This window comes from Oncorhynchus mykiss, unplaced genomic scaffold, assembly GCF_013265735.2.
Source record: "Oncorhynchus mykiss isolate Arlee unplaced genomic scaffold, USDA_OmykA_1.1 un_scaffold_229, whole genome shotgun sequence".
Classification (NCBI taxonomy): Eukaryota; Metazoa; Chordata; class Actinopteri; order Salmoniformes; family Salmonidae; genus Oncorhynchus; species Oncorhynchus mykiss.
In genome coordinates this window covers 89,778-114,119 of record NW_023493697.1, presented here as the reverse complement: position 1 = coordinate 114,119, position 24,342 = coordinate 89,778, and the positions used below count along the sequence as shown (strand labels likewise).

At 46.8% G+C, this 24,342-nt stretch overlaps 1 protein-coding gene across 1 annotated transcript in view; it reads left to right on the top strand.

Annotated features, from left to right (window-relative positions):
• Positions 1-24,019, top strand: part of LOC110487187 (general transcription factor 3C polypeptide 1) — a 108,763-nt gene extending 84,744 nt beyond the window's left edge. Inside the window, exons 35-39 of the mRNA XM_036973336.1 lie at positions 11,953-12,188; positions 12,844-13,166; positions 17,334-17,748; positions 20,453-20,997; positions 23,143-24,019. Of these exons, the coding sequence (XP_036829231.1) occupies positions 11,953-12,188; positions 12,844-13,166; positions 17,334-17,748; positions 20,453-20,997; positions 23,143-23,439 (1,816 nt within the window). The 3' untranslated portion in view covers positions 23,440-24,019. The remainder of the gene's footprint in view (positions 1-11,952; positions 12,189-12,843; positions 13,167-17,333; positions 17,749-20,452; positions 20,998-23,142) is intronic.
• The last annotated feature ends 323 nt before the right edge of the window (positions 24,020-24,342 follow it).

The window sequence follows — 24,342 nt, the reverse complement described above, 5'->3', positions numbered from 1 at the left end:
CCAGATCCATATTATTATACAGTCCCCTATAGCCCCAGATCCATATTATTATACAGTCCCCTATAGCCCCAGATCCATATTATTATACAGTCCCCTATAGCCCCAGATCCATATTATTATACAGTCCCCTATAGCCCCAGATCCATATTATTATACAGTCCCCTATAGCCCCAGATCCATATTATTATACAGTCCCCTATAGCCCCAGATCCATATTATTATACAGTCCCCTATAGCCCCAGATCCATATTATTATACTCTAGCCCAGATCCATATTATTATACAGTCCCCTATAGCCCCAGATCCGTATTATTATACAGTCCCCTATAGCCCCAGATCCATATTATTATACTCTAGCCCAGATCCATATTATTATACAGTCCCCTATAGCCCCAGATCCATATTATTATACAGTCCCCTATAGCCCCAGATCCATATTATTATACAGTCCCCTATAGCCCCAGATCCATATTATTATACTCTAGCCCAGATCCATATTATTATACAGTCCCCTATAGCCCCAGATCCGTATTATTATACAGTCCCCTATAGCCCCAGATCCATATTATTATACTCTAGCCCAGATCCATATTATTCTACAGTCCCCTATAGCCCCAGATCCATATTATTATACAGTCCCCTATAGCCCCAGATCCATATTATTATACAGTCCCCTATAGCCCCAGATCCATATTATTATACTCTAGCCCAGATCCATATTATTATACAGTCCCCTATAGTCCCAGATCCATATTATTATACAGTCCCCTATAGCCCCAGATCCATATTATTATACAGTCCCCTATAGCCCCAGATCCATATTATTATACTCTAGCCCAGATCCATATTATTATACAGTCCCCTATAGCCCCAGATCCATATTATTATACAGTCCCCTATAGCCCCAGATCCATATTATTATACAGTCCCCTATAGCCCCAGATCCATATTATTATACAGTCCCCTATAGCCCCAGATCCATATTATTATACTCTAGCCCAGATCCATATTATTATACAGTCCCCTATAGCCCCAGATCCATATTATTATACAGTCCCCTATAGCCCCAGATCCGTATTATTATACTCTAGCCCAGATCCATATTATTATACAGTCCCCTATAGCCCCAGATCCATATTATTATACAGTCCCCTATAGCCCCAGATCCATATTATTCTACAGTCCCCTATAGCCCCAGATCCATATTATTCTACAGTCCCCTATAGCCCCAGATCCATATTATTATACAGTCCCCTATAGCCCCAGATCCATATTATTATACTCTAGCCCAGATCCATATTATTATACAGTCCCCTATAGCCCCAGATCCATATTATTATACAGTCCCCTATAGCCCCAGATCCATATTATTATACAGTCCCCTATAGCCCCAGATCCATATTATTATACAGTCCCCTATAGCCCCAGATCCATATTATTATACAGTCCCCTATAGCCCCAGATCCATATTATTATACTCTAGCCCAGATCCATATTATTATACAGTCCCCTATAGCCCCAGATCCATATTATTATACAGTCCCCTATAGCCCCAGATCCGTATTATTATACAGTCCCCTATAGCCCCAGATCCATATTATTATACTCTAGCCCAGATCCATATTATTATACAGTCCCCTATAGCCCCAGATCCATATTATTATACAGTCCCCTATAGCCCCAGATCCATATTATTATACAGTCCCCTATAGCCCCAGATCCATATTATTATACTCTAGCCCAGATCCATATTATTATACAGTCCCCTATAGCCCCAGATCCATATTATTATACAGTCCCCTATAGCCCCAGATCCATATTATGCTACAGTCCCCTATAGCCCCAGATCCATATTATTATACAGTCCCCTATAGCCCCAGATCCATATTATTATACAGTCCCCTATAGCCCCAGATCCATATTATTATACTCTAGCCCAGATCCATATTATTATACAGTCCCCTATAGCCCCAGATCCATATTATTATACAGTCCCCTATAGCCCCAGATCCATATTATTATACAGTCCCCTATAGCCCCAGATCCATATTATTATACAGTCCCCTATAGCCCCAGATCCATATTATTATACAGTCCCCTATAGCCCCAGATCCATATTATTATACAGTCCCCTATAGCCCCAGATCCATATTATTATACGGTCCCCTATAGCCCCAGATCCATATTATTATACAGTCCCCTATAGCCCCAGATCCATATTATTATACAGTCCCCTATAGCCCCAGATCCATATTATTATACTCTAGCCCAGATCCATATTATTATACAGTCCCCTATAGCCCCAGATCCATATTATTATACAGTCCCCTATAGCCCCAGATCCATATTATTATACAGTCCCCTATAGCCCCAGATCCATATTATTATACAGTCCCCTATAGCCCCAGATCCATATTATTATACTCTAGCCCAGATCCATATTATTATACAGTCCCCTATAGCCCCAGATCCATATTATTATACAGTCCCCTATAGCCCCAGATCCATATTATTATACAGTCCCCTATAGCCCCAGATCCATATTATTATACAGTCCCCTATAGCCCCAGATCCATATTATTATACTCTAGCCCAGATCCATATTATTATACAGTCCCCTATAGCCCCAGATCCATATTATTATACAGTCCCCTATAGCCCCAGATCCATATTATTATACAGTCCCCTATAGCCCCAGATCCATATTATTATACAGTCCCCTATAGCCCCAGATCCATATTATTATACAGTCCCCTATAGCCCCAGATCCATGTTATTATACAGTCCCCTATAGCCCCAGATCCATATTATTATACAGTCCCCTATAGCCCCAGATCCATATTATTATACTCTAGCCCAGATCCATATTATTATACAGTCCCCTATAGCCCCAGATCCATATTATTATACAGTCCCCTATAGCCCCAGATCCATATTATTATACAGTCCCCTATAGCCCCAGATCCATATTATTATACAGTCCCCTATAGCCCCAGATCCATATTATTATACTCTAGCCCAGATCCATATTATTATACAGTCCCCTATAGCCCCAGATCCATATTATTATACAGTCCCCTATAGCCCCAGATCCGTATTATTATACTCTAGCCCAGATCCATATTATTATACAGTCCCCTATAGCCCCAGATCCATATTATTCTACAGTCCCCTATAGCCCCAGATCCATATTATTCTACAGTCCCCTATAGCCCCAGATCCATATTATTATACAGTCCCCTATAGCCCCAGATCCATATTATTATACTCTAGCCCAGATCCATATTATTATACAGTCCCCTATAGCCCCAGATCCATATTATTATACAGTCCCCTATAGCCCCAGATCCATATTATTATACAGTCCCCTATAGCCCCAGATCCATATTATTATACAGTCCCCTATAGCCCCAGATCCATATTATTATACAGTCCCCTATAGCCCCAGATCCATATTATTATACAGTCCCCTATAGCCCCAGATCCATATTATTATACTCTAGCCCAGATCCATATTATTATACAGTCCCCTATAGCCCCAGATCCATATTATTATACAGTCCCCTATAGCCCCAGATCCGTATTATTATACAGTCCCCTATAGCCCCAGATCCATATTATTATACTCTAGCCCAGATCCATATTATTATACAGTCCCCTATAGCCCCAGATCCATATTATTATACAGTCCCCTATAGCCCCAGATCCATATTATTATACAGTCCCCTATAGCCCCAGATCCATATTATTATACTCTAGCCCAGATCCATATTATTATACAGTCCCCTATAGCCCCAGATCCATATTATTATACAGTCCCCTATAGCCCCAGATCCATATTATTCTACAGTCCCCTATAGCCCCAGATCCATATTATTATACAGTCCCCTATAGCCCCAGATCCATATTATTATACAGTCCCCTATAGCCCCAGATCCATATTATTATACTCTAGCCCAGATCCATATTATTATACAGTCCCCTATAGCCCCAGATCCATATTATTATACAGTCCCCTATAGCCCCAGATCCATATTATTATACAGTCCCCTATAGCCCCAGATCCATATTATTATACAGTCCCCTATAGCCCCAGATCCATATTATTATACAGTCCCCTATAGCCCCAGATCCATATTATTATACAGTCCAATATAGCCCCAGATCCATATTATTATACGGTCCCCTATAGCCCCAGATCCATATTATTATACAGTCCCCTATAGCCCCAGATCCATATTATTATACAGTCCCCTATAGCCCCAGATCCATATTATTATACTCTAGCCCAGATCCATATTATTATACAGTCCCCTATAGCCCCAGATCCATATTATTATACAGTCCCCTATAGCCCCAGATCCATATTATTATACAGTCCCCTATAGCCCCAGATCCATATTATTATACAGTCCCCTATAGCCCCAGATCCATATTATTATACAGTCCCCTATAGCCCCAGATCCATATTATTATACAGTCCAATATAGCCCCAGATCCATATTATTATACGGTCCCCTATAGCCCCAGATCCATATTATTATACAGTCCCCTATAGCCCCAGATCCATATTATTATACAGTCCCCTATAGCCCCAGATCCATATTATTATACTCTAGCCCAGATCCATATTATTATACAGTCCCCTATAGCCCCAGATCCATATTATTATACAGTCCCCTATAGCCCCAGATCGATATTATTATACAGTCCCCTATAGCCCCAGATCCATATTATTATACAGTCCCCTATAGCCCCAGATCCATATTATTATACAGTCCCCTATAGCCCCAGATTCATATTATTATACTCTAGCCCCAGATCCATATTATTATACAGTCCCCTATAGCCCCAGATCCATATTATTCTACAGTCCCCTATAGCCCCAGATCCATATTATTATACAGTCCCCTATAGCCCCAGATCCATATTATTATACAGGCCCCTATAGCCCCAGATCCATATTATTATACTATAGCCCCAGATCCATATTATTATACAGTCCCCTATAGCCCCAGATCCATATTATTATACAGTTCCCTATAGCCCCAGATCCATGTTATTAAACAGTCCCCTATAGTCCCAGATGCATATTATTATACAGTCCCCTATAGCCCCAGATCCATATTATTATACAGTCCCCTATAGCCCCAGATCCATGTTATTAAACAGTCCCCTATAGCCCCAGATCCATATTATTATACAGTCCCCTATAGTCCCAGATCCATGTTATTAAACAGTCCCCTATAGCCCCAGATCCATATTATTATACAGTCCCCTATAGCCCCAGATCCATATTATTATACAGTCCCCTATAGCCCCAGATCCATATTATTATACAGTCCCCTATAGCCCCAGATCCATATTAATTTACAGTCCCTACTTATTTATTTGGACAGTGACGCTAAAACGTTTAATTTGGCCTTATACTCCAGCATTTTGGGATTTGAAAAAGTGTTTCATATAGTTATCAGTATTATATTAGCATCCTCATTAGCTGTGATTGTATTAGCATCCTCATTAGCTGTGATTGTATTAGCATCCTCATTAGCTGTGATTGTATTAGCATCCTCATTAGCTGTGATTGTATTAGCATCCTCATTAGCTGTGATTGTATTAGCATCCTCATTAGCTGTGATTGTATTAGCATCCTCATTAGCTGTGATTGTATTAGCATCCTCATTAGCTGTGATTGTATTAGCATCCTCATTAGCTGTGATTGTATTAGCATCCTCATTAGCTGTGATTGTATTAGCATCCTCATTAGCTGTGATTGTATTAGCATCCTCATTAGCTGTGATTGTATTAGCATCCTCATTAGCTGTGATTGTATTAGCATCCTCATTAGCTGTGATTGTATTAGCATCCTCATTAGCTGTGATTGTATTAGCATCCTCATTAGCTGTGATTGTATTAGCATCCTCATTAGCTGTGATTGTATTAGCATCCTCATTAGCTGTGATTGTATTAGCATCCTCATTAGCTGTGATTGTATTAGCATCCTCATTAGCTGTGATTGTATTAGCATCCTCATTAGCTGTGATTGTATTAGCATCCTCATTAGCTGTGGCGATTGCAGCAGCTACTCTTCCTGGGATCCACACAGAACATGAAACATGACGACATACACAACATTACTAGACAAGAACAGGACAGCATTACATACATTTAAAATAAGACATACACTTTCAATACTCAACTCCCCTGACGTGAACAGTGCGGTGATTCATGAATCAGTTCACTCCTGGCTCAGTTCCCCTGACATGAACAGAGCGGTGATTCATGAATCAGTTCACTCCTGGCTCAGTTCCCCTGACATGAACAGAGCGGGGATTCATGAATCAGTTCACTCCTTGTTCCGTTCCCCTGATGTGAACAAAGCTACCTTGATATGTACAGGTACCTCCTGTAATGGGTCTCCTGGGGTAACATGTAGTCAGATAACAGTTACCCCCTGTAATGGGTCTCCTGGGGTAACATGTAGTCAGATAACAGGTACCTCCTGTAATGGGTCTCCTGGGGTAACATGTAGTCAGATAACAGTTACCTCCTGTAATGGGTCTCCTGGGGTAACATGTAGTCAGATAACAGGTACCTCCTGTAATGGGTCTCCTGGGGTAACATGTAGTCAGATAACAGGTACCTCCTGTAATGGGTCTCCTGGGGTAACATGTAGTCAGATAACAGGTACCTCCTGTAATGGGTCTCCTGGGGTAACATGTAGTCAGATAACAGTTACCTCCTGTAATGGGTCTCCTGGGGTAACATGTAGTCAGATAACAGTTACCCCCTGTAATGGGTCTCCTGGGGTAAAATGTAGTCAGATAACAGTTACCTCCTGTAATGGGTCTCCTGGGGTAACATGTAGTCAGATAACAGGTACCTCCTGTAATGGGTCTCCTGGGGTAACATGTAGTCAGATAACAGGTACCTCCTGTAATGGGTCTCCTGGGGTAACATGTAGTCAGATAACAGTTACCTCCTGTAATGGGTCTCCTGGGGTAACATGTAGTCAGATAACAGGTACCTCCTGTAATGGGTCTCCTGGGGTAACATGTAGTCAGATAACAGTTACCCCCTGTAATGGGTCTCCTGGGGTAAAATGTAGTCAGATAACAGTTACCTCCTGTAATGGGTCTCCTGGGGTAAAATGTAGTCAGATAACAGTTACCCCCTGTAATGGGTCTCCTGGGGTAAAATGTAGTCAGATAACAGTTACCTCTTGTAATGGGTCTCCTGGGGTAAAATGTAGTCATAAGTTACCTCCTGTAATGGGTCTCCAGTGGGCGTGGCCAATGGAGTGGTCCAAATGCATACGTTTCCCTTCAAATGGGACGAGATGCATGAGGTGCTTTCATTTAAAAATGGTAAAACAGATAGAAACACCATGCTGGAGTATAGAGACACATCCACCATGCTGGACTATAGAGACACCATGCTGGACTATAGAGACACATCCACCATGCTGGAGTATAGAGACACATCCACCATGCTGGAGTATAGAGACACATCCACCATGCTGGAGTATAGAGACACCATGCTGGAGTATAGAGACACATCCACCATGCTGGACTATAGAGACACATCCACCATGCTGGAGTATAGAGACACATCCACCATGCTGGAGTATAGAGACACATCCACCATGCTGGAGTATAGAGACACATCCACCATGCTGGAGTATAGAGACACCACGCTGGAGTATAGAGACACCACGCTGGAGTATAGAGACACCATGCTGGACTATAGAGACACATCCACCATGCTGGAGTATAGAGACACATCCACCATGCTGGAGTATAGAGACACATCCACCATGCTGGAGTATAGAGACACCATGCTGGAGTATAGAGACACCATGCTGGAGTATAGAGACACCATGCTGGAGTATAGAGACACCATGCTGGAGTATAGAGACACCATGCTGGAGTATAGAGACACCATGCTGGAGTATAGAGACACCATGCTGGAGTATAGAGACACATCCACCATGCTGGAGTATAGAGACACATCCACCATGCTGGAGTATAGAGACACCATGCTGGAGTATAGAGACACATCCACCATGCTGGAGTATAGAGACACCATGCTGGAGTATAGAGACACATCCACCATGCTGGAGTATAGAGACACATCCACCATGCTGGAGTATAGAGACACCATGCTGGAGTATAGAGACACATCCACCATGCTGGAGTATAGAGACACATCCACCATGCTGGAGTATAGAGACACATCCACCATGCTGGAGTATAGAGACACCATGCTGGAGTATAGAGACACCATGCTGGAGTATAGAGACACATCCACCATGCTGGAGTATAGAGACACCATGCTGGAGTATAGAGACACCATGCTGGAGTATAGAGACACCATGCTGGAGTATAGAGACACCATGCTGGAGTATAGAGACACCATGCTGGAGTATAGAGACACCATGCTGGAGTATAGAGACACCATGCTGGAGTATAGAGACACCATGCTGGAGTATAGAGACACCATGCTGGAGTATAGAGACACCATGCTGGAGTATAGAGACACCATGCTGGAGTATAGAGACACCATGCTGGAGTATAGAGACACCATGCTGGAGTATAGAGACACCATGCTGGAGTATAGAGACACCATGCTGGAGTATAGAGACACCATGCTGGAGTATAGAGACACCATGCTGGAGTATAGAGACACCATGCTGGAGTATAGAGACACCATGCTGGAGTATAGAGACACCATGCTGGAGTATAGAGACACCATGCTGGAGTATAGAGACACCATGCTGGAGTATAGAGACACCATGCTGGAGTATAGAGACACCATGCTGGAGTATAGAGACACCATGCTGGAGTATAGAGACACCATGCTGGAGTATAGAGACACCATGCTGGAGTATAGAGACACCATGCTGGAGTATAGAGACACCATGCTGGAGTATAGAGACACATCCACCATGCTGGAGTATAGAGACACCATGCTGGAGTATAGAGACACCACGCTGGAGTATAGAGACACCACGCTGGAGTATAGAGACACCACGCTGGAGTATAGAGACACCATGCTGGAGTATAGAGACACATCCACCATGCTGGAGTATAGAGACACATCCACCATGCTGGACTATAGAGACACATCCACCATGCTGGAGTATAGAGACACCACGCTGGAGTATAGAGACACCACGCTGGAGTATAGAGACACCACGCTGGACTATAGAGACACCACGCTGGACTATAGAGACACCACGCTGGAGTATAGAGACACATCCACCATGCTGGAGTATAGAGACACATCCACCATGCTGGAGTATAGAGACACCATGCTGGAGTATAGAGACACCACGCTGGAGTATAGAGACACCACGCTGGAGTATAGAGACACCACGCTGGAGTATAGAGACACCACGCTGGAGTATAGAGACACCATGCTGGAGTATAGAGACACCACGCTGGAGTATAGAGACACCACGCTGGAGTATAGAGACACCACGCTGGAGTATAGAGACACCACGCTGGACTATAGAGACACATCCACCACGCTGGAGTATAGAGACACATCCACCATGCTGGAGTATAGAGACACATCCACCATGCTGGAGTATAGAGACACCATGCTGGAGTATAGAGACACCATGCTGGAGTATAGAGACACATCCACCATGCTGGAGTATAGAGACACCATGCTGGACTATAGAGACACATCCACCACGCTGGAGTATAGAGACACATCCACCACGCTGGAGTATAGAGACACATCCACCACGCTGGAGTATAGAGACACATCCACCATGCTGGACTATAGAGACACATCCACCACGCTGGAGTATAGAGACACATCCACCATGCTGGAGTATAGAGACACATCCACCATGCTGGAGTATAGAGACACCATGCTGGAGTATAGAGACACCATGCTGGACTATAGAGACACATCCACCATGCTGGAGTATAGAGACACATCCACCATGCTGGAGTATAGAGACACATCCACCATGCTGGAGTATAGAGACACCATGCTGGAGTATAGAGACACCATGCTGGAGTATAGAGACACCATGCTGGAGTATAGAGACACCACGCTGGAGTATAGAGACACCACGCTGGACTATAGAGACACCACGCTGGAGTATAGAGACACATCCACCATGCTGGAGTATAGAGACACCATGCTGGAGTATAGAGACACCATGCTGGAGTATAGAGACACATCCACCATGCTGGAGTATAGAGACACCATGCTGGAGTATAGAGACACATCCACCATGCTGGAGTATAGAGACACCATGCTGGAGTATAGAGACACCATGCTGGAGTATAGAGACACCATGCTGGAGTATAGAGACACCATGCTGGAGTATAGAGACACCATGCTGGAGTATAGAGACACCACGCTGGAGTATAGAGACACCACGCTGGAGTATAGAGACACCACGCTGGAGTATAGAGACACCACGCTGGAGTATAGAGACACCACGCTGGAGTATAGAGACACCACGCTGGAGTATAGAGACACCACGCTGGAGTATAGAGACACCACGCTGGAGTATAGAGACACCACGCTGGAGTATAGAGACACCATGCTGGAGTATAGAGACACCACGCTGGAGTATAGAGACACATCCACCATGCTGGAGTATAGAGACACATCCACCATGCTGGACTATAGAGACACATCCACCATGCTGGAGTATAGAGACACATCCACCATGCTGGACTATAGAAACACATCCACCATGCTGGAGTATAGAGACACATCCACCATGCTGGAGTATAGAGACACATCCACCATGCTGGAGTATAGAGACACATCCACCATGCTGGACTATAGAGACACATCCACCATGCTGGACTATAGAGACACATCCACCATGCTGGAGTATAGAGACACCATGCTGGAGTATAGAGACACATCCACCATGCTGGAGTATAGAGACACCATGCTGGAGTATAGAGACACATCCACCATGCTGGAGTATAGAGACACCATGTTGGAGTATAGAGACACATCCACCATGCTGGAGTATAGAGACACATCCACCATGCTGGAGTATAGAGACACCATGCTGGAGTATAGAGACACATCCACCATGCTGGAGTATAGAGACACCATGCTGGAGTATAGAGACACCATGCTGGAGTATAGAGACACCATGCTGGAGTATAGAGACACCATGCTGGAGTATAGAGACACATCCACCATGCTGGAGTATAGAGACACATCCACCAAATTCCAAGTTTCATCTTCCCAGTCCAAATAAGTAGGGGAGATCCATATTGTATTGTTCCATATTCTCATATTTACTGACGCCCTGTCTGTCTCTCTGCCCCTGTCTGTGTCTCTCTCTCTGCCCCTGTCTGTGTCTCTCTGCCCCTGTCTGTGTCTCTCTGCCCCCATCTGTGTCTCTCTCTACCCCCGTCTGTGTCTCTCTCTCTGCCCCCATCTGTGTCTCTCTACCCCCGTCTGTGTCTCTCTCTCTGCCCCCGTCTGTGTCTCTCTCTCTGCCCCCGTCTGTGTCTCTCTCTCTGCCCCCGTCTGTGTCTCTCTCTCTGCCCCCATCTGTGTCTCTCTCTCTGCCCCATCTGTGTCTCTCTCTACCCCCGTCTGTGTCTCTCTCTCTGCCCCCGTCTGTGTCTCTCTCTCTGCCCCCGTCTGTGTCTCTCTCTCTGCCCCCATCTGTCTCTCTCTCTGCCCCATCTGTGTCTCTCTCTGCCCCCGTCTGTGTCTCTCTCTCTACCCCCGTCTGTGTCTCTCTCTCTCTGCCCCCGTCTGTCTCTCTCTCTCTGCCCCCGTCTGTCTCTCTCTCTCTCTGCCCCCGTCTGTGTCTCTCTCTCTGCTCCCGTCTGTGTCTCTCTCTCTCTCTGCCCCCGTCTGTCTCTCTCTCTCTCTCTGCCCCCGTCTGTCTCTCTCTCTCTCTCTCTCTGCCCCCGTCTGTCTCTCTCTCTTTGTCTCTTCTCTCAGTATCTCAGTGCTGGCTGAGGATGATGATGAAGAAGAGGAGAACGAGGGGCGGAGGGGGATCGAGGTGAGGGCTCACAAGGCGTCCCACACCAAGTACCTGATGATGCGTGGATACTGCGTTCCCGGGATCGTCAACCTCCGAAACCTCAACACCAACGATAGTATCGTGGTGGAATCGTGCACCATGAGACTATATCTACGACACACACCTGTGCACACACTGTTTATTACCCAGGGTAGGTACACACACCTGTACACACACTGTTTATTACCCAGGGTAGGTACACACACCTGTGCACACACTGTTTATTACCCAGGGTAGGTACACACACCTGTACACACAGTGTTTATTACCCAGGGTAGGTACACACACCTGTACACACACTGTTTACTACCCAGGGTAGGTACACACACCTGTACACACACTGTTTATTACCCAGGGTAGGTACACACACCTGTACACACACTGTTTACTACCCAGGGTAGGTACACACCTGTACACACAGCTGTACACACACCTAAACACACACACAACACATAAGAATTCTCTCTCTCTCCCCCTCCCTCGCCCTCCTCTCTCCCTCATCTCTCTTCCCCTCCCTCGCCCTCCTCTCTCCCTCATCTCTCTCTCCCCCTCCCTCGCCCTCCTCTCTCCCTCATCTCTCTTCCCCTCCCTCGCCCTCCTCTCTCCCTCATCTCTCTCTCCCTCGCCCTCCTCTCTCCCTCATCTCTCTCTCCCCCTCCCTCGCCCTCATCTCTCTCTTCCCCTCCCTCGCCATCCTCTCTCCCTCATCTCTCTCTCCCCCTCCCTCGCCCTCCTCTCTCCCTCATCTCTCTCTTCCCCTCCCTCACCCTCCTCTCTCTCCCTCATCCTCTCTCTCCTCCTCTCAGACTCTCCTTCCATAGACTTCTCCAGACATGGTCCCTCTCTCCTCCCCTCTTTACTCTCCCATTCCCTCAGAGCCCATCCCTCCTCCTCTCCCTCCTCCTCCCCCCTCCCCTTCTCCCCCTCCTCCTCCGTAGAGGTGTGTGAGGGGCGTCTGGTGACTCAGAGAGGGTATAGCCCAGAGGACATTGGTGCTGTGGCAGAGCTCAGAGCAACGCTGGAGAGACACGGAGCCTTCGGATTGGACAGGCGGGACCTGGTGACATCACACACACACCTGGCCGACCCGAGAGACGGACGTACCAGAGGTCTGCAGCGGTACATACAGGTAGAGACACACTGAAACAGAGCATACAGGTAGAGACGCACTGAAACAGAACATACAGGTAGAGACACTGAAACAGAACATACAGGTAGAGACACTGAAACAGAACATACAGGTAGAGACACTGAAACAGAACATACAGGTAGAGAGACACTGAAACACACTGAAACAGAACATACAGGTAGAGACACTGAAACAGAACATACAGGTAGAGACACTGAAACAGAACATACAGGTAGAGACGCACTGAAACAGAACATACAGGTAGAGACACTGAAACAGAACATACAGGTAGAGACACACTGAAACACACTGCTGAAACAGAACATACAGGTAGAGACACTGAAACAGAACATACAGGTAGAGACACTGAAACAGAACATACAGGTAGAGACACACTGAAACACACTGCTGAAACAGAACATACAGGTAGAGACACTGAAACAGAACATACAGGTAGAGACACTGAAACAGAACATACAGGTAGAGACACACTGAAACACACTGCTGAAACAGAACATACAGGTAGAGACACTGAAACAGAACATACAGGTAGAGACACTGAAACACACTGAAACAGAACATACAGGTAGAGACACTGAAACAGAACATACAGGTAGAGACGCACTGAAACACACTGAAACAGAACATACAGGTAGAGACACTGAAACAGAACATACAGGTAGAGAGAGACACACTGAAACACACTGCTGAAACAGAACATACAGGTAGAGACACTGAAACAGAACATACAGGTAGAGACACTGAAACAGAACATACAGGTAGAGACACTGAAACAGAGCATACAGGTAGAGACGCACTGAAACAGAACATACAGGTAGAGACACTGAAACAGAACATACAGGTAGAGACACTGAAACAGAACATACAGGTAGAGACACTGAAACACACTGAAACAGAACATACAGGTAGAGACACTGAAACACACTGAAACAGAACATACAGGTAGAGACGCACTGAAACAGAACATACAGGTAGAGACACACTGAAACAGAACATACAGGTAGAGACGCACTGAAACAGAACATACAGGTAGAGACACTGAAACACACTGAAACAGAACATACAGGTAGAGACACTGAAACACACTGCTGAAACAGAACATACAGGTAGAGACGCACTGAAACAGAACATACAGGTAGAGACGCACTGAAACAGAACATACAGGTAGAGACGCACTGAAACAGAACATACAGGTAGAGACACTGAAACACACTGAAACAGAACATACAGGTAGAGACACTGAAACAGAACATACAGGTAGAGACACTGAAACACACTGAAACAGAACATACAGGTAGAGACGCACTGAAACAGAACATACAGGTAGAGACACTGAAACAGAACATACAGGTAGAGACACTGAAACAGAACATACAGGTAGAGACACTGAAACACACTGAAACAGAACATACAGGTAGAGACACTGAAACAGAACATACAGGTAGAGACACTGAAACACACTGAAACAGAACATACAGGTAGAGACACTGAAACACACTGAAACAGAACATACAGGTAGAGACGCACTGAAACAGAACATACAGGTAGAGACGCACTGAAACAGAACATACAGGTAGAGACACTGAAACAGAACATACAGGTAGAGACACTGAAACACACTGAAACAGAACATACAGGTAGAGACACTGAAACAGAACATACAGGTAGAGACACTGAAACAGAACATACAGGTAGAGACACTGAAACACACTGAAACAGAACATACAGGTAGAGACACTGAAACACACTGAAACAGAACATACAGGTAGAGACACTGAAACAGAACATACAGGTAGAGACACTGAAACACACTGAAACAGAACATACAGGTAGAGACACTGAAACACACTGAAACAGAACATACAGGTAGAGACACTGAAACAGAACATACAGGTAGAGACACTGAAACACACTGAAACAGAACATACAGGTAGAGACACTGAAACACACTGAAACAGAACATACAGGTAGAGACACTGAAACAGAACATACAGGTAGAGACACTGAAACAGAACATACAGGTAGAGACACTGAAACACACTGAAACAGAACATACAGGTAGAGACACTGAAACACACTGAAACAGAACATACAGGTAGAGACACTGAAACAGAACATACAGGTAGAGACACTGAAACAGAACATACAGGTAGAGACGCACTGAAACAGAACATACAGGTAGAGACACTGAAACAGAACATACAGGTAGAGACGCACTGAAACACACTGAAACAGAACATACAGGTAGAGACACACTGAAACACACTGCTGAAACAGAACATACAGGTAGAGACACTGAAACAGAACATACAGGTAGAGAGACACTGAAACAGAACATACAGGTAGAGACGCACTGAAACAGAACATACAGGTAGAGACACTGAAACAGAACATACAGGTAGAGACACTGAAACACACTGCTGAAACAGAACATACAGGTAGAGACACTGAAACACACTGCTGAAACAGAACATACAGGTAGAGACGCACTGAAACAGAACATACAGGTAGAGACGCACTGAAACAGAACATACAGGTAGAGACACTGAAACACACTGAAACAGAACATACAGGTAGAGACGCACTGAAACAGAACATACAGGTAGAGACACTGAAACAGAACATACAGGTAGAGACACACTGAAACAGAACATACAGGTAGAGACGCACTGAAACAGAACATACAGGTAGAGACACTGAAACACACTGAAACAGAACATACAGGTAGAGACACTGAAACACACTGCTGAAACAGAACATACAGGTAGAGACGCACTGAAACAGAACATACAGGTAGAGACGCACTGAAACAGAACATACAGGTAGAGACGCACTGAAACAGAACATACAGGTAGAGACACTGAAACACACTGAAACAGAACATACAGGTAGAGACGCACTGAAACAGAACATACAGGTAGAGACACTGAAACAGAACATACAGGTAGAGAGACACTGAAACAGAACATACAGGTAGAGACACTGAAACAGAACATACAGGTAGAGACACTGAAACACACTGAAACAGAACATACAGGTAGAGACGCACTGAAACAGAACATACAGGTAGAGACACTGAAACAGAACATACAGGTAGAGACACTGAAACAGAACATACAGGTAGAGACACTGAAACACACTGAAACAGAACATACAGGTAGAGACACTGAAACAGAACATACAGGTAGAGACACTGAAACACACTGAAACAGAACATACAGGTAGAGACACTGAAACACACTGAAACAGAACATACAGGTAGAGACGCACTGAAACAGAACATACAGGTAGAGACGCACTGAAACAGAACATACAGGTAGAGACACTGAAACAGAACATACAGGTAGAGACACTGAAACACACTGAAACAGAACATACAGGTAGAGACACTGAAACAGAACATACAGGTAGAGACACTGAAACAGAACATACAGGTAGAGACACTGAAACACACTGAAACAGAACATACAGGTAGAGACACTGAAACACACTGAAACAGAACATACAGGTAGAGACACTGAAACAGAACATACAGGTAGAGACACTGAAACACACTGAAACAGAACATACAGGTAGAGACACTGAAACACACTGAAACAGAACATACAGGTAGAGACACTGAAACAGAACATACAGGTAGAGACACTGAAACAGAACATACAGGTAGAGACGCACTGAAACACACTGAAACAGAACATACAGGTAGAGACACTGAAACAGAACATACAGGTAGAGACACTGAAACAGAACATACAGGTAGAGACGCACTGAAACACACTGAAACAGAACATACAGGTAGAGACACTGAAACAGAACATACAGGTAGAGACACTGAAACAGAACATACAGGTAGAGACGCACTGAAACACACTGAAACAGAACATACAGGTAGAGACACTGAAACAGAACATACAGGTAGAGACACTGAAACAGAACATACAGGTAGAGACACTGAAACAGAACATACAGGTAGAGACACTGAAACAGAACATACAGGTAGAGACGCACTGAAACACACTGCATGTGAACGCTCTTTCTCTTTCCGTCCTGAAACACTCCTCCCTATGGTCTCCTTCCCTGTCTATACTGAACCTCTGCTCTGTGATTGGTTCATGTGTCAATTTTCTCCTCTGTGATTGGCTGTAGGACTTGCTGGAGGAAGAGCTGTTGTTGGAGGTGGGAGGGAGCTCAGTGCGTCTGGTGTTACTGAGTCACGCTGAGCCCTGGCTACTGACCTCCACAGAGAGGCAGAGAGACCGGCCACACCAAGCCCAGCGAGGAGCCTCTGCCTCTGGGGACAGAAAGCACCACAACCCCCTCCTCCGCAAGAGAAGAATGGTGGCCCCCAGAGAGCAGGAACCACGTAGTAAGAGAGGGAGAAGAGAAACGCTGATGGAGGAAGAGGAGGAGGAGAGGAAGAAGATGCAGCCTGAAGAGAAAGACAGGAACGAGACTGCAGAGGAGAGATGGATGAAGAGAAGAGAGGAGGAGGAGGAAGGGAAAGAAGAAGAGAGGGTACATGAGGAACCATCATCTACCATTGAGACAGAACAGAGCACAGGTGAGACTACAGCTGACCCCCGTTAACCAGACCACTGAGACTACAGCTGACCCCGTTAACCAGACCACTGAGACTACAGCTGACCCCGTTAACCAGACCACTGAGACTACAGCTGACCCCGTTAACCAGACCACTGAGACTACAGCTGACCCCGTTAACCAGACCACTGAGACTACAGCTGACCCCGTTAACCAGACCACTGAGACTACAGCTGACCCCGTTAACCAGACCACTGAGACTACAGCTGACCCCGTTAACCAGACCACTGAGACTACAGCTGACCCCGTTAACCAGACCACTGAGACTACAGCTGACCCCGTTAACCAGACCACTGAGACTACAGCTGACCCCGTTAACCAGACCACTGAGACTACAGCTGACCCCGTTAACCAGACCACTGAGACTACAGCTGACCCCGTTAACCAGACCACTGAGACTACAGCTGACCCCGTTAACCAGACCACTGAGACTACAGCTGACCCCGTTAACCAGACCACTGAGACTACAGCTGACCCCGTTAACCAGACCACTGAGACTACAGCTGACCCCGTTAACCAGACCACTGAGACTACAGCTGACCCCGTTAACCAGACCACTGAGACTACAGCTGACCCCGTTAACCAGACTACAGCTGACCCCGTTAACCAGACTACAGCTGACCCCGTTAACCAGACTACAGCTGACCCCCGTTAACCAGACTACAGCTGACCCCGTTAACCAGACCACTGAGACTACAGCTGACCCCGTTAACCAGACTACAGCTGACCCCGTTAACCAGACTACAGCTGACCCCGTTAACCAGACCACTGAGACTACAGCTGACCCCGTTAACCAGACCACTGAGACTACAGCTGACCCCGTTAACCAGACTACAGCTGACCCCGTTAACCAGACTACAGCTGACCCCGTTAACCAGACCACTGAGACTACAGCTGACCCCGTTAACCAGACTACAGCTGACCCCGTTAACCAGACCACTGAGACTACAGCTGACCCCGTTAACCAGACCACTGAGACTACAGCTGACCCCGTTAACCAGACTACAGCTGACCCCGTTAACCAGACTACAGCTGACCCCGTTAACCAGACCACTGAGACTACAGCTGACCCCGTTAACCAGACTACAGCTGACCCCGTTAACCAGACTACAGCTGACCCCATTAACCAGACCACTGAGACTACAGCTGACCCCGTTAACCAGACCACTGAGACTACAGCTGACCCCGTTAACCAGACCACTGAGACTACAGCTGACCCCGTTAACCAGACTACAGCTGACCCCGTTAACCAGACTACAGCTGACCCCGTTAACCAGACCACTGAGACTACAGCTGACCCCGTTAACCAGACCACTGAGACTACAGCTGACCCCGTTAACCAGACCACTGAGACTACAGCTGACCCCGTTAACCAGACTACAGCTGACCCCGTTAACCAGACTACAGCTGACCCCGTTAACCAGACTACAGCTGACCCCGTTAACCAGACTACAGCTGACCCCGTTAACCAGACTACTGCTGACCCCCGTTAACCAGACTACAGCTGACCCCGTTAACCAGACTACAGCTGACCCCGTTAACCAGACTACAGCTGACCCCGTTAACCAGACTACAGCTGACCCCGTTAACCAGACTACAGCTGACCCCGTTAACCAGACTACAGCTGACCCCGTTAACCAGACTACAGCTGACCCCGTTAACCAGACTACTGCTGACCCCCGTTAACCAGACCACAGCTGGCCCCGTTAACTAGACCACAGCTGACCCCGTTAACCAGACCACAGCTGACCCCGTTAACTAGACCACAGCTGACCCCATTAACCAGACCACTGAGACTACAGCTGACCCCGTTAACCAGACCACTGAGACTACAGCTGACCCCGTTAACCAGACCACTGAGACTACAGCTGACCCTGTTAACCAGACTACAGCTGACCCCGTTAACCAGACTACAGCTGACCCCGTTAACCAGACTACAGCTGACCCCGTTAACCAGACTACAGCTGACCCCGTTAACCAGACTACAGCTGACCCCGTTAACCAGACTACAGCTGACCCCGTTAACCAGACTACAGCTGACCCCGTTAACCAGACTACTGCTGACCCCCGTTAACCAGACTACAGCTGACCCCCGTTAACCAGACTACAGCTGACGCCGTTAACCAGACTACAGTTGACCCCGTTAACCAGACTACAGCTGACCCCTGTTAACCAGACTACAGCTGACCCCGTTAACCAGACCACTGAGACTACAGCTGACCCCGTTAACCAGACTACAGCTGACGCCGTTAACCAGACTACAGCTGACCCCGTTAACCAGACCACTGAGACTACAGCTGACCCCGTTAACCAGACCACTGAGACTACAGCTGACCCCGTTAACCAGACGACTGAGACTACAGCTGACCCTGTTAACCAGACCACAGCTGACCCCGTTAACCAGACTACAGTTGACCCCGTTAACCAGACCACAGCTGACCCCGTTAACCAGACCACAGCTGACCCCGTTAAACAGACTACAGCTGACCCCGTTAACCAGATTATAGCTGACCCCGTTAACCAGCCCACAGCTGACCCCGTTAAACAGACTACAGCTGACCCCGTTAACCAGACTACAGCTGACCCCGTTAACCAGACCACTGACACTACAGCTGACCCCCGATCTGTTCACCGGTGTGTTTCATCGTGTTTTTTATTTTCCTCAGAGGGCGACGGCGAGAAGCCATTTTCATCTCTAGCCGAGGAAGAGGATGGTGAAGCTAGCGGTCTGCGCGAGGAAGAGGATGGTGAAGCTAGCGGTCTGCGTGAGGAAGAGGACGGTGAAGCTAGCGGTCTGCACGAGGAAGAGGACGGTGAAGCTAGCGGTCTGCGCGAGGAAGAGGACGGTGAAGCTAGCGGTCTGCGTGAGGAAGAGGATGGTGAAGCTAGCGGTCTGCGTGAGGAAGAGGATGGTGAAGCTAGCGGTCTGCGCGAGGAAGAGGACGGTGAAGCTAGCGGTCTGCGCGAGGAAGAGGATGGTGAAGCCAGCGATCTGCGTGAGGAAGAGGACGACAGCGGCGGCGTGTGTGACGTGTCGTTCGTCAGCCGTCCGTGGCGTATCGTGGACGGCAGTCTGAACAGGCCGGTGTGTAAAGGCATGCTGGACGCTGTCCTCTACCACGTCATGACCCGGCCCGGTTTACCAGAACACGTCTTACTGGAACACTACAGAGGGGTCTTGCAGCCAGTGGTGGTACTGGACCTCGTGCAGGTAGGAACGACAACCACACCAGGGCCGTGCACAGACCTTTGGTGGGGCAGCTGCTAAACATATATATATATAAATACTATACCGTCATTCCATTCAACAGCATTCACAAAAATTAAACCTCATTCCATTCAACAGCGTTCCCCAAAATTAAACCTCATTCCATTCAACAGCATTCACAAAAATTAAACCTCATTCCATTCAACAGCGTTCCCCAAAATTAAACCTCATTCCATTCAACAGCGTTCCCCAAAATTAAACCTCATTCCATTCAACAGCATTCCCCAAAATTAAACCTCATTCCATTCAACAGCATTCCCCAAAATTAAACCTCATTCCATTCAACAGCATTCCCCAAAATTAAACCTCATTCCATTCAACAGCATTCCCCAAAATTAAACCTCATTCCATTCAACAGCGTTCCCCAAAATTAAACCTCATTCCATTCAACAGCATTCCCCAAAATTAAACCTCATTCCATTTCTACTGCTTCTGTAGCCAAATTCACCATTTTTTGCTTTTTTTAATATAGCAATTTTCTTGTGATGTAGGCTAGATCAGCTGATCATCTGGGATGTAGGCTAGATCAGCTGATCATCGGGGATGTAGACCAGATCTTCGGGGATGTAGGCTAGATCAGCTGGGATGTAGGCTAGATCAGCTGGGATGTAGGCTAGATCAGCTAATCATTGGGGATGTAGACCAGATCTTCGGGGATGTAGGCTAGATCAGCTAATCATCGGGGATGTAGGCTAGATCAGCTGATCATCGGGGATGTAGGCTAGATCAGCTGATCATCGGGGATGTAGGCTAGATCAGCTGATCATCGGGGATGTAGGCTAGATCAGCTGATCATCGGGGATGTAGGCTAGATCAGCTGATCATCGGGGATGTAGGCTAGATCAGCTGATCATCGGGGATGTAGGCTAGATCAGCTAATCATCGGGGATGTAGGCTAGATCAGCTGATCATCGGGGATGTAGGCTAGATCAGCTGATCATCGGGGATGTAGGCTAGATCAGCTGATCATCGGGGATGTAGGCTAGATCAGCTAATCATCAGGCATGTAGGCTAGATCAGCTGATCATCGGGGATGTAGGCTAGATCAGCTAATCATCAGGCATGTAGGCTAGATCAGCTGATCATCGGGGATGTAGGCTAGATCAGCTAATCATCGGGGATGTAGGCTAGATCAGCTGATCATTGACTTCAAGGTTGAGTTCATTAGAATATAGTTATTGTTTGAATGGCAATTTGTTGCATTTAAAATGACAAAATATAATTAAATACAACAGAGGAAAGGTAAGTAATGTAACTAACCACCCGCTCCTTCACAGCTGCTGACATCACCAGTACTGGTCAGGTTCACTCATGTTCATCTCTCCCTCTTCTTCCTTGCACATCTCTCTCCGTCCCTCCTCTGTCCCTCCCCTCCTCCTCTGGTCCTTCTCTCTGCCGTCCCTCCTCTCCTGCTCCTCTCCCGGTCCCTCCTCTCCTGCTCCTCTCCCGGTCCCTCCTCTGCTGCTCCTCTCCCGGTCCCTCCTCTCCTGCTCCTCTCCCGGTCCCTCCTCTCCTGCTCCTCTCCCGGTCCCTCCTCTCCTGCTCCTCTCCCGGTCCCTCCTCTCCTGCTCCTCTCCCGGTCCCTCCTGCTCCTCTCACTGTCCCTCTTCTCCTGCTCCTCTCCCTGTCCCTCCTCTCTCTGTCCCTCCTCTGCTCCTCCTCTCCTGCTCCTCTCCCCGACCCTCCCCTCCTGCTCCTCTCCCCGTCCCTCCCCTCCTGCTCCTCTCCCCGTCCCTCCCCTCCTGCTCCTCTCCCCGTCCCTCCCCTCCTCCTCTGGTCCTTCTCTCTCCCGTCCCACCTCTCCTGCTCCTCTCCCTGTCCCTCCTCTGCTCCTCTCTCCGTCCCTCCTCTGCTCCTCTCCCCGTCCCTCCTCCGCTCCTCCTCTATCTGTTCCTCCACTCCTCCTCTGTTCCTGCTCCTCTCCCCGTCCCTCCTCTCCTGCTCCTCTCCCTGTCCCTCCTCTCCTGCTCCTCTCCCTGTCCCTCCTCTCCTGCTCCTCTCCCTGTCCCTCCTCTCCTGCTCCTCTCCCCGTCCCTCCTCTGCTCCTCTCCCCGTCCCTCCTCTGCTCCTCCTCTCTCCTCCCCACAGGCCCTCGTTGAGTTGGGCTGTATCAAGAAGAGGTACGTGACCAGACGTCCCAAACCCTCCCTCTTCTCCCGCCCAGCCGCTGTCCTCATGGTGGGAGAGGAGAGAGAGGGAGAGACGGGGGTGAGGCTGGAGGAGACGGGGGTGAGGCTGGAGGAGACGGGGGTAAGACCGGCTGAGACGACCACTGTGTTCTATGAGCCGACCATCGACTGCTGTCTGCGTCTAGGACAGGTTTTACCCCATGAAAACAACTGGAACCAGTGGGTCCAGTTCGCACAACATGAGAACAAACAGTAAGGACTGGAGTTAAAACTGATCAGCGTGCTAATAAAAGAGTTTATATTGTGAAAATGAAAGTTAGTCCCTGTCCGTTTCGTTCCCTATGATTCTGTTTGGTTTCATTGAGTTGTCAGTGGATACACACCAGGACTGCTAGGGGACGGGAGTTTTACTTGATCAGGATTAATAGGCCCAGGAGTTAAAACAACAAGTTTCTTCACAGTGGTTAACCCAAAGGTCTTTCGTTCTGACTCTTACCGGACAGCAAGATTAGATGTTTAGTTTCAGTTGTAGTGACACAGAGCTCTGGGAATTAGTTTCAGTTGTAGTGACACAGAGCTCTGGGAATTAGTTTCAGTTGTAGTGACACAGAGCTCTGGGAATTAGTTTCAGTTGTAGTGACACAGAGCTCTGGGAATTAGTTTCAGTTGTAGTGACACAGAGCTCTGGGAATTAGTTTCAGTTGTAGTGACACAGAGCTCTGGGAATTAGTTTCACATCTCAGATGTCCTTTCATTGGGGAAAACCTGTTAATTTCATTTCAGTTTCGTTATTGTTTTCTTGAAAGTGTGATTTAATAAAAATTCAAATCGTGAAATGAGACTCGCGATGCTTTTTTAAAAATCTAAGATGAAACAAGTTATTTAGTTTCTTTTTAAAGAGACAACAGAACACGTTTTTTGGTTTGTCGACATGGACACCTGTAAAAGCACAGAATTGTTCAATACAGTTGAACTTTATGATGTTTTCAGTTTATTCAGCATGAAAAGTATATTCCTCTCCAAGCTTCCCTCGACGGCCAAACAATCATTTGTTTAATTAATTGATTAATCGTTATTAATAATAATTAGTCAAACATTTAAATTGTTATTCTTCCAAAGACAAGTTGAATCAGTAGAACAAATAATGCAACAGAATGTA